Source organism: Eriocheir sinensis, chromosome 66, assembly GCF_024679095.1.
Source record: "Eriocheir sinensis breed Jianghai 21 chromosome 66, ASM2467909v1, whole genome shotgun sequence".
NCBI lineage: Eukaryota > Metazoa > Arthropoda > Malacostraca > Decapoda > Varunidae > Eriocheir > Eriocheir sinensis.
This window is the reverse complement of record NC_066574.1, coordinates 6,020,728-6,032,633: the sequence shown is the minus strand read 5'-3', so window position 1 is coordinate 6,032,633 and position 11,906 is coordinate 6,020,728. Positions and strand designations below refer to the sequence as shown.

At 47.0% G+C, this 11,906-nt stretch overlaps 2 protein-coding genes across 2 annotated transcripts; both read left to right on the top strand.

The window, feature by feature from the left end:
- Positions 1-264: 264 nt before the first annotated feature.
- LOC126987655 (putative protein TPRXL) lies at positions 265-2,308 on the top strand. The gene has a single exon (XM_050844784.1). The coding sequence runs from the start codon at positions 699-701 to the stop codon at positions 1,614-1,616; it is 918 nt and encodes a 305-aa protein (XP_050700741.1). The 5' UTR covers positions 265-698; the 3' UTR covers positions 1,617-2,308.
- A 6,912-nt stretch (positions 2,309-9,220) lies between these two features.
- Positions 9,221-11,249, top strand: LOC126987654 (uncharacterized). Its single transcript, XM_050844782.1, has one exon. The coding sequence runs from the start codon at positions 9,703-9,705 to the stop codon at positions 10,528-10,530; it is 828 nt and encodes a 275-aa protein (XP_050700739.1). The 5' UTR covers positions 9,221-9,702; the 3' UTR covers positions 10,531-11,249.
- Positions 11,250-11,906: the final 657 nt, after the last annotated feature.

The window sequence follows — 11,906 nt, the reverse complement described above, 5'->3', positions numbered from 1 at the left end:
CTCCTCTGGCGCAAGTATTTATAACGTCGACAACAGTGTTAAGAGAGAGAGAGAGAGAGAGAGAGAGAGAGAGAGAGAGAGAGAGAGAGAGAGAGAGAGAGAGAGAGAGAGAGAGAGAGAGAGAGAGAGAGAGAGAGAGAGAGAGAGAGAGAGAGAGAGAGAGATTTAACATTGCAAGGCGTTCCATAACCTATACAGATTTATGCTTCTTATTGCCGTGTGACGCGCGCGTGTGTGTGTGTGTGTGTGTGTGTGTGTGTGTGTGTGTGTTTTACAAGGGTGGTGGTGAAAAACAAAAAGGAAAAATTCAGGTTATCATTGGTGCTTAATCATATTGTTGACGGCGGTGTTAGTCAACATTAATTGAGCCGTGAGAGCGACCTGAATAGACGCCGCTTCCCCTTCTTTTGCCTTCCCTTTACGTGCTATTCCTTGGTGCCGGCAACACGTGACTGCTGATCCGCGTTATCCCGGCGTTATCGAGCTCTGGCAACCCTGGCATACGTAGGCCGGAGCGCGGCAAGGTATATAAGGCGCGGCGAGGTCTCCAGCTTCACCATTTGATCGGTACTCCTTGCCTTTGCCTCAACTGTGCTCACGGAACTCCTGTCGCCTCTTATCTCGCCAAACAAGAGTGTCGTGCCAGTGGATATTCGCCCCTGAGAGTTGTGATCCAAGCCGTGATTCAAGTGTCCACCATGTCGTCTGGCAGGAAGGGCGACGGCGTGAGGAGCATCACGTACCCCAGCAACGACAGCAGCACGAGGAGGAACAGAGCGCGCTTCTGCCTAACGAGGATGAACAGCTTCGACTGCAGTTACGAAGACGCCGAGGTGCGGGAGGAGCGGCCCTCGAGGGAGAAGTCGCTGGAGGGGCGACTGCGGACACGTCACTTCCACAGTGCCTCCTCTTCGAACCCCGCAGTGCCAGGACAAAAGTGCCTCAGGTTCTCGGACGAGTGCTGGTGTGGCCCCGCCATCGAACAGTACAAGGGAATCTTGTCAAAATCAAGACAGAGACAGCAGTTTGGTTTAAGAAGTAGCAGCAGCAGCAGTAGAAGCAGCAGTAGCAGCAGCAGCAGCGGCAGTAGCGGCAGTAGTAGCAGCAGTGTCAGCCCAAGCATTAGCAGTAGCAGCAGCGGTAGCAGCACGTATACCAGTTGTAGCTGTCACAGTAATAACAGTACTGAGAGGCTCATAGGCTGCCAGCGAGAAGTGACTGACAGAATAAATCGCAAGTCCAGCATCAGCCAGAGTCCCAGCCCCCGCCACAAGCCAAGCAACACCAGACGGAGCGGACGCAGCCTTTCCCTGGCGGAGAGGAGGCAGCTGTGCTCATCCTCCAGCCTCCCGACGTCCGCAGACACGGAATCTACCACAAGCAGACCCTCCAACGCCTCCACCAACGCGTCATCAGAAGGACGCCGACGGAGGTCACAGTTCAGGAGGGCGTGGTCGCTGTTTTCCCTCACCTGCGATAAGGAGGTGGAGCGGGAGCGGAGGGAGAAGTCGCCGCAGCAGAAGATTCTCAGGCCGCCGACTCGCTACTACTACCGCCGGGGCGTCTCGGGGCTGCCCATCGAATGCTCGTCGACGTACGTTGGTCTCGCGTACTGAAAAACACACATACACCCAAGAAAGTGTACGTAAGATTATGCTGAGTTGTGAACATGGTGTTGCGTTGTGTTGGTTGCACTTGAAACACTGATTCATGACCTTGTGATTGTGAAACACAGAGGGACGTGATACCCCAATGTGATAAATTTCCTCTTCACACAAGGAAAGTGTCCATAAGCTATGAGAAGTCATTTTATATTTATAGAGGACGCAACAAGTGGCCTCCAACGCTTGAGCTTCCATACATAAAAAGAAGCGTCACTCTCGACTCTCTGTGGTCTTCTTAAGAGGCGCCAACTCTGGCAGCACTGACCACTTTGTTTACTTTGGTGAGACTCGCAGCTTCTCGAGACGAAAAAAAATAACTTGTTTGATGACCCTTTTTGTTGGTAATGAAAAACATGATAATTGCAATGATTGTTAAGTTGATTTACAATGTTTCTTAACGAGCTTAAGTCATCATTTGATATTTATGGAGTGTTTGTATCGATGTCGCATTTGTTATCGACATATCCCACGATGAGCAGATTCAACGGTTAGTGTGACATATCGCCGCAAAATGTTATAAACACAAGGCAGGCTCTTACGTCTGCCTAAAATATTTTCGTATTAAACTTTGATTAATAAAATGTAAAAAATATAAAAAATATTGGAATATGTATTTTATCTCATCTCCACATGACAGTGGGGATGGAAATAAATGACTCTGTTATATTTATCGTTTCTGATCCCTGAACGCTTTCTCAGTGTTGAACAATCGATCTTCTCATGAATTTAGTTACAAAATTCATTAGGCCACATTTCTTTCCTTGTCTGACTGTGTGTGTGTGTGTGTGTGTGTGTGTGTGTGTGTGTGTCCACTCTTCCTCTGCCTCTCTCTCTCTCTCTCTCTCTCTCTCTCTCTCTCTCTCTCTCTCTCTCTCTCTCTCTCTCTCTCTCTCTCTCTCTCTCTCTCTCTCTCTCTCTCTCTCTCTCTCTCTCTCTCTCTCTCTCTCTCTCTCTCTCTCTCTCTCTCTCTCTCTCTCTCTCTCTCTCTCTCTTCCCCCTCCCTCCCTCCCTCCCTTTATCTCTCTCAAGGGTGGAGTCACTAAACCTTACCCACCCTCGTCTTCCTTCCCGTGAGCTGGACGCTGATGAGTCTTTGATGGGTCGGCGATTTGCTTCGTGGCCTCTTTACTCGGGGACTTTTTCCTCCGAGTCGCTTGATGCACCGGGCGACGCTCATTGCTGGGTAATCTTTGGGTCTCCGCAGGTGATGGGGTCGTCACTCTTGCTCTAGGAAGGAAAGGCTTGTCTGGGTCTGTCTGGGTACATCTGTCTGTGTCTGTCTGTCATTTTGTCTGGTTGATGCTTCTCGTAAATGGTCCTCGTCAGCTGTCAGTCCCTTCTCTTGCGTCCTCAGGTTCCTTATTCATCCTTTTGCTATTGCTTTGGGGTTTCTATTTCAGTCATTTTCCGTTGTTTTCCTCCTAAAAAATTAAATAAGTCAGCGATAACCCATTCATGCAACTTTACAGCACAGAGAGCAACGTAGGGCAACAAAAAGATAATGTAGAGAAAGAAGCCCGCTAGAAATTTAATATCATGTAGGAGCTTAATAAGGTAAAACTCTAGCCATTGAACATTTTAACCCGAGAAGAATAAAGACAAAATAAATAAGCAATGATATGGCAAATCATGAAAGTAATGAGACGAAGGAGGAATGAATTAGGACGGGGTACATTGCGTTTCGAACTAATATAACATGGACGGTAAATTAATGAAATAAATATAATTGCAGAAGTCCTTGAGCTGCCTCCCTTGCTGTAAAAAAAAAACGTAGATAAGGGATAAGAAAAACACTCACAAAACAAAACTATTCGAAGACCGCAGAATTCCGCCTTTTTTTTTCATAGTCATTTAGTCAACTTTTATCGAGGTCATCCTAAATTGTTACAACTTTACTACTCGCTTGATAAAACATGGGTTGGTAGTTCTTTTTTTGCGTAATCCTTCTAACAAAAAAAGACAGACACTAGCGAACAAACCGCGGCGTAAACATGACCTCCGGGAACTTCGCGGACGGAGGCAATTAGGCGGAATGGCTCTGAAAGAAGAAACAGCAAAGACGAGCTGGCAAAGTATGGAGAGGGTAATTGTGTGTTGCTAAATCATTGCTCAAAAGTTGTCCAAAAATGAGATGTGCGTTCCGGCTAGAGATAGATAGATAGATAGATACAGAGAGAGAGAGAGAGAGAGAGAGAGAGAAGGGGGGGAGGGGGGAGATAATGTAATGTGAAGTAATAATGGGATAAAATATGAATATCATGACACACACACACACACACACACACACACACACACACACACACACACACACACACACACACACACACACACACACACACACACACACACACACACACACACACACACACACACACACACACACACACACACACACACACACACACACACTTTCCCTTCCTGCCATGTCTTCCAAACTTCCCCCCTCCTCTCTACCCTCCCTCCCTCCCCTTCCTTTCTCCCCCTCAGTACAGCTTCACGCCTTCAGAACAATCAATAGTCATTTGAGGCCAGCCTGTGCATCCTTGACCGATAAATTTACATAGATTTGCATAGATAACCAGACCACACAAACCCTATGATCCAGATTAGGTGGTCTGTCCTTAAACTTAAGTGAAACGACATCAAATGTAATGGCCCCCAAGTGTTTGCTTTTCTACCTTTGTGAATATGAAGATGGAGGAAGTGGCGGTCGAGCTTGCCTTAAGTGAATCAATTTTTTTTTTTTACAGCACAGAGAGCAACTCAAGGGCAACAAAGCGAAAAGTATAGAATGGCCAAAAGAGAGGTCAATTTCGGATGGAGAGGTGTCTTGATACACTCTTCTTGAAGGAGTTCAAGTCATTGGGAGGGGGAAATACAAACGAAGGAAAGCTGTTTCAGAGTTTACCAGTGAAGGGGATGAAAGAATGGAGATGTGGGTTAACTCGTGCATAAGGGGTTTGGACAGTTTAGGGATGAGCTTGAGTAGAAAGTCGTGTGCAGCGGGGCCGCGGGAGGGGAGGAGGCATGCAGTGAGCAAGTTCAGAAGAGCAGTCAGCTTGAAAATATCGATAGAATATAGAAAGAGATGCGACATGGCGGCGGAATTTAAGAGGTAGAAGACTGTCAGTAAGATGAGGGGAGCTGATGAGACGAAGAGCCTTAGACTCCGCTCTGTCCAAGAGAGCTGTGTGAGTGGAGCCCCCCCGACACGTGAGAGGCATACTCCATACGAGGGCGGACAAGCCCCTTATATATGGAAAGCATCTGTGCGGGGAAGAAGAACTGGCGGAGAAGATACAGAAAGCCCAACCTTATTCACAATGGCAGAAAAACAAACACTGGGGGCCATTACATTTGAAGTCGTTTCACTTGGGTTTAAGGACAGACCACGTGCGACAACGTTGGTTAATAAAACATTGATGCAGTCTGAATGTATTTGTTTACACTTTGTGCAAATGTATCTCCTCCGAGACTTCTCGTCAATCATAAACTCTTTGTATTTTGCAACATTCGATCAGTTTTCCTTGGAGGTGGCATTTGTTAAGAGAAAAAAGGTTAAGATATGATATCCTTTCATCGTAAGGTTTGTTTTGCAAGGAACAGATTACCTTTGTTGTTCTACGTTGAAGACCTTCTAATTTAAGAATGTCCTTCGTTCGGTGGGGAGGCCAAAGCTGTGCCGTATATCGTAAGTGAGGTGTGACTAAATTATTTGGTAGTGGTGGGTTTATGTCTTTATTTTTGGATGAAAAGTTTCTGTTAATGAAAATAGATAGACAGATGGATAAATACACACGTAGATGGATAGATACATATACAATAAAGAGGGAACGAGAATGTATCCACAACCATCACCTCCAGCTTTGCCTACACTTCAGGAACCAATTTTAACCAGTATCACCACACACTACCTCCTCCACTCACCACCACCAACAACACCGCCGACGCCGCCACTGCCGCCGCCAGTCAATATGAGGCTAATGAGGAGGCAAGATGATTAGAGGCGTAGAGTACAGGTCGTGGGGGCCTGTGTGCTGCTCTCTCGACTTGCGGGCTGGAGGCGACACTACCCTTTATCCTCCCTCTCCTCTTCCTCCTCCTCCTCAAACCCCCTTCTCCTCCTCCTCCTCCTCCTCTTCCCTTTCTCTCTGGGACATGTGTGTGTGGCTTACTGGTGTCGAGGGTTCATTGAGTTTTCTTTAGAGTTCAGTTTCTGTCTGTGTTTCCTCATCTCTTCGGTGACCTTAACGGCACAGACAGGCGCGGGTCGTACGGCGCGTTCTTTACCGTCAGGCGAGGTCACTCTGTCAGGTATTTGCTTTGGTGACCTTTGGCTCTTGCTCGTCCTTGAGGGAATTTTTTTAATAGCAAGGGAGGCAGCTCAAGGGCAAAAAAAACACAAACACAAAAAAAAACCGGAACAAAAAAAGCCCGCTATGTAGACACTGCTCCGACAAAAGAAAAAGAACGAGAGGCCTAGGGGAGGTGCGTCCGGCTGGAGGGTTTTATCAAGGTGCTCAGGATGTTGTGTTCCTCTGCATCGTCTTGTCACAGACTTATTAAATTGGCCACGATGCATGAAATATCGCTTCATAATTGGTGTGAGCAGAAGGCTTTTTAAAGTTAGTGAATTTTCCATAAGTCTGTTAACTATTTTTCGTTCTTATCGGAAGGAAATTATATATATTTTTTTAGCTCTACAAAGTGTGTTCCGTTGTAAGCTTGTCTGAAGCACATCCTCCGGGGCGAGGCATTACGTACAATCAATGAGGAACGAAATGAATTGTGTATTTTTTATGCCTTTGCGAGTTTGAAATATCCGGTCAAAGTGTTGTAGTTTCCTGCCCCTGCTCGCGTTGCACCCACTCGCTGAACAATGGACCAACACAAGGCTCCCGAGTATCACTGTGAGATCGTCAAGCCGTTGACCTTTTCCTCAATTTTCATAGTTTTCACAATAATGAATCAGGGTTTTTATTAACTGACATGTTCGTCTGTTTCCAACTTAGAAATTAAATGTGTGTCCACAATTTCTAATTCCGTCTTGCTCCTACAGTTTATAATTACTCAGGTAATCGGAACTCCCTTCACACCTAAAAAAATATATATACTATGCATAGTTCTCCCAACGCATCCCAGGACAGGTGTGGAGAGGGGCTGAGTCTGATGACTAAACCTCAACTATCCTGTTATTTCTGACACTCTCCATTCTTTACAAGGTACAGTGTCCGCCACACTAACCAGAGGATCCTTTGATTGACAAAATTTTTACTGCATACTTTTTAAGGTTCAAGATACTTTTAAGAGTAAAAGGTTGTGTCTAACCTCTCCAGCAATTACTGCCGCAAAGAACAAAGAGGTGGCAATGAACGCTTAGGAGAGGAGCGGGTCGTCAGAGGTCCTTCAACTCGTTCTCGGTGAGAGAAAGGAAGTGTTCTTTTACTAATCAGTGTCTTTGCCTTAATTATTGTCCCCGCGTGTTACTTAGTCGTTGGGGTTGATGAGCCGACACAGGAGCCCCATCGGTAAAGTGTGGCCTCAGGCCGTTGACCCTTCCCTTGATTTTCATAATTGTTTTACGCGTTACAGAGTTCGCTCACCACGTCCTGGCGACGACAACGACCCCGACAGTAGAATTTTTTTTTTGTATTTCTTTTCAGGACGCAGCAGGTGAGGTGCAGGTCAAGGAGTTTACTTACGTCGAGGGGTTCATAAGTGAGTCAAAACAATATCCATGAAATACTGAAAACTGGTAACAAAAGACCGCAGATTGCAATATTTATCAAGTCTCTCGAAATTTGTTTCTGGAAAACCGTCATTAAACCTGAAACGTGTCGCCATCAGCCACGCGCGCCTCATCCTTTCCTCTCCACTTTGTATTTATCTTTAATTTATCTTCTCTTGCTGCTGCTGATGATGATACTATTGATACTACTACTACTACTACTACTACTACTACTACTACTACTACTACTACTACTACTACTACTACTACTACTACTACTACTACTACTACTACTACTACTACTACTACTACTACTACTACTGTTACTACTACTACTACTACTACTACTACTACTACTACTACTACTACTGTTACTACTACTACTACTACTACTACTACTACTACTACTACTACTACTACTACTACTACTACTACTACTACTATTACTACTACTACAACGACTACAGACCTGCCGCCCTTGCACTTTAAGCAGTCCATCTACTTTATGGTATTTGCGTTAATAAAATGTGTTGCGTCAATATATCGATTACTGGCGCCTTTTTTCTTGTTTTTTTATTTTTTTTTATTTATTCTTCCGAGACATTCTTCACTTAAAACAAATTGCAACTTCTGATATACATATTTTATTGGCGCCATTCTCTGTTTTCTGTCTGTCTGTCCTGATGGTCGGCCCGAGTGCGTCTTGGTACAGGCAAGTGTTTATAGTGTCTGTTTGTATGTGTTTGTCCTTTTGTCTGTATGTGTGTCTGTCTATCTGTCTGCCTGTCTCTCTTTCTCTCTCTCTCTCTCTATCTATCTATCTATTTATTCTCTCTCTTTATCTATCTATATATTTATCTATCAATCTATTTATTCTCTCTCTCTCTCTCTCTCTCTCTCTCTCTCTCTCTCTCTCTCTCTCTCTCTCTCTCTCTCTCTCTCTCTCTCACACACGCACACACACACACACACATATAGACCCCCCCGCACACACACACACATAGACACCTCCCCACACACACATTCACCTGATGGGCGTGAGACAAGGTCGTTGCAGCATGTAGGTCACGTCTGGTCGATACCCGTGTGTCAGGCGGCGGCCCAGTGTCCATCACTCCCTCCCTCCCGCCTCGCAAGCCCTCAGGGACACCGGCAGGCTAAGGACCATTGCCGTCTGGGTAGTGGCTCTTCAGCGGCGCCTCCAGAGCCCAGTGACGGCGAGAAATTAACGTTGCTCCCCTCGCCTCTATGCGTTGTTCTTTTGGTGTTATTTCCTGTCCTTTATTTTTAGTTAATTGTTATACACACGAAAGATTTTTATTGATATTTTTCATTGTTTTCGACCCTTTGTTTTCGAATTATCCATATCTCTTAGCATTCTCTACAGTGCTTTACTATTATGATTATTGATATTGTTATATAGATATACGTATATCAATTAGTTTTCACGGTTTCATTAGGTATTTCTATTGAGGAAGAAGGCGTTTTGAGCGGCCCTGCTCGCGCGGCGCGACGTACTGCATTATTGATTTTCTTTTCACTCGATGAAGAATAAACGCTGGGTGGCAACGGTGTGGCGTGGCTCGTCGAGGTGAATCTCCCTCTTCATTTGGGGTGTGGAGCGAGTGATGGCGTGTGACTCACCAGCGGCAACAGGTCCAAACAGAGGATGTGAGTCAGCGTGAGGCAGCCCGGCTTACGCACTTGTGCTGACTCCTCCACGCACTCATGGGCTGACTTGACGAACCTGTTGACATATGTACACACACACACACACACACACACACACACACACACACACACACACACACACACACACACACACACTAAGCCTTAGGGACAGTGTCAGCGTTGTGGACTTAGGTGTTTTCCGCAACAGGTTGGTCCTCCTCCCGACAAGAAAGCCTCGCTGATCCCAAAAGATGATTACTCGCCCGCCAGTGTCATCCGAGGCGGACTGAGCGGCGTGTTATTAAGTGATTGCGTGAGGATCGTCCGTGTGTGGGTATTGACCTTAATGATTTGCATGCAATGTGTCTTTTACGTTGACGAGTAACCTGTTGTGTCCCATTGTGTTAATACAAAGATTAGGAGACGCAGGTGTGTGGAGCGGGGCGGTGCTCTGGCAACAGGTCTGACGCAGAGGGGCGGAGCCGTCTCCCCGCCTTATATATACCGGCGAGAGGCGGGACATGCCACTTTAGAGACGCCCTTCTAGCGGCACCCTCACGCCTTCAGTCCTGCGGAGCGACAACACTGGGGACGAGAAGCCTGTTGATTGTCCGTCAGACGACACTAGCACCGCTCACCATGGCTACCAACAAGATTTCTATCAAGTTCCGCAGCATCACTTACCCGAACAATGAAAATTCTGCTCAGAAGAAACAACGAGGAAGGCTTCAGAGGATGCCGAGTTTTGACTTCACTGTGACCGACTCCCCGACGACCTCAGCGGCGAAGGCGTCGAGCACCAGGAGAGAAGTGTCGGCCGAGGGGAGGCTTCGCACCAAGCAGTTCCAGCACACCCACGTCCCCGCCGCCACCCTCGCCCCAGGACAGAAGATGCTCAGGTTCTCGGACGAGTGTTGGTACAGCTCGCCGCGGGAGCAGCCCACAGGACGGCCCCACACTTCAAGCGTCAGCTGTCTCACGTCGCCCAAATCCAAGCCAGGATCCGCCGTCAGGATGGGTGGCAGCAGCAACGTGGAGCGCCTTGTGGATTGGTCCCGACAGTCACCCGAGAAACACTCCGTCAGTCCCAGCAGCAGCCAAGACCTCGGCCATCGACACAGTCGGTCGAAGGAACGTCGCACAGAACGGGATCCGGCCAACGAACGACGCAGCCACTACAGCACCTCCATCAGTCTTCCACCGCCGCCAAAGGTCACCGAACAGAGCTCAACGGAAACTACTCCTTCCACGTCCTCGGTGACACCTGAGGCTCGAGGGCGACGCTCACAGTTCAGGAGGGCGTGGTCATTGTTCTCTCTCGCTTGTGACAAGGAGGTGGAGCGCGAACGGCGAGAGAAATCACCACAACAGAAGATCCTGAGGCCGCCAACACGCCACTTCTACCGCAGAGGACTCTCCGGACTCCCCATCGAGTGCTCCACCAGATATCTCGGCCTCGCCTACTGATTTTCAGCCGAGGCGGACCCGGCGGTCCGCCCAAGGCAGTGGACTAGATGAACGTTGGTGGTGTGTAAAGCCTAGCTTTACAAGCATCGCTAATTTGTGGCCCCTGGCGGCCGTGTGGCGACACAACGAACGCGTGGATTGTTGAGGTCTTGTGGACCAAGGAGTGTCAAGCAACACGCGAGTCTGTGGCTGATGGTTCTGTGGCTCAGTTCATGTGGTGATTGTGGTTGTGCAGCCGATGCCTTGTGTCCCGGCGTGGTGTCTGGTGACAAAGTGCATGTGCTGAACGGTCGTTGTGTAGGCCGTGTGTTATTGTGCTCACCTCACGCCAACAGTTGGCGTGAATTGTAAAGTAGGACATAGATTCTAAAGTCTCTATTTTCTCACCTGCAGCACACCCATTAAGTGTGGAGGGTCTGATGACATGCAGCACTATAGTGTTTGGTAAATAAGTCGTGCCCATCACGTGCACGGCGGCCCAGGCCTGGCCGCCCGTAGCCCGTGGTGTCGGAGCTGTCTTCTAGGTGTCCTGTGGATACTGTTTGGTCGCCAGCTGTTCAAAGTGACCTTTCCTGACCATGTCTGACCGTGGCGGGCGAGCAAGGCGCCGCTCGCCCGCCGCTGTGCTCCTGTCCCCGCTGCCTCCGTGTCTGCTCCCGCTGAATGTTTCTAACGATTTTGTACATAATTTACATTGAATGAATAAAATGCAAACCATATTTATACTCTTATACTTATCCAGTAAAACTGTGTGATTGTTGAAAACTGATTTTTGTTTGTTTGTGTGTGTGTGTGTGTGTGTGTGTGTGTGTGTGTGTGTGTGTGTGTGTGTGTGTGTGTGTGTGTGTGTTGTATTCTGCAATCGACCAGATACAAAAAGGAAATAGTTAAACCTACAAAAAACTATAAATAGAGAAAGAAAGTAAGAAGAAGGAAAGATTATGATGGAAATTAACAAAACTATATTGAGGTTCAGGTGTGAGAGAAGTCAACAGGTCACGTGGCATTAGGAAAAAACTGATGTTTGCCTTAAGAAAAATCAGTCGTTGGAGAGTCCCACGGTAAACTATATCATTCAGACACGCGGCCTCAAAATGAAGTCATAATAGTTATCAGAGAAGTCCCGACAGTAATGAAGGACGAAATTAAAGAAACGGTGATAAGTATGAAAAGAGGGAAAGCTATCCAAGAAAATAATGTTATAAAGGTATCATGCAGGGCACCAGAGAAAATGCTGTAGAAAAGAGGGATGGGTGGGATTATCATATTTCCACTCACTGAATATCCTAAAAAGGAGAAAAATCAGCCACACTCATAAATAAAAGAACTAACTGATCTAAATAAAAGTATCTTCCTATCACCTTACTGTCAGTTAT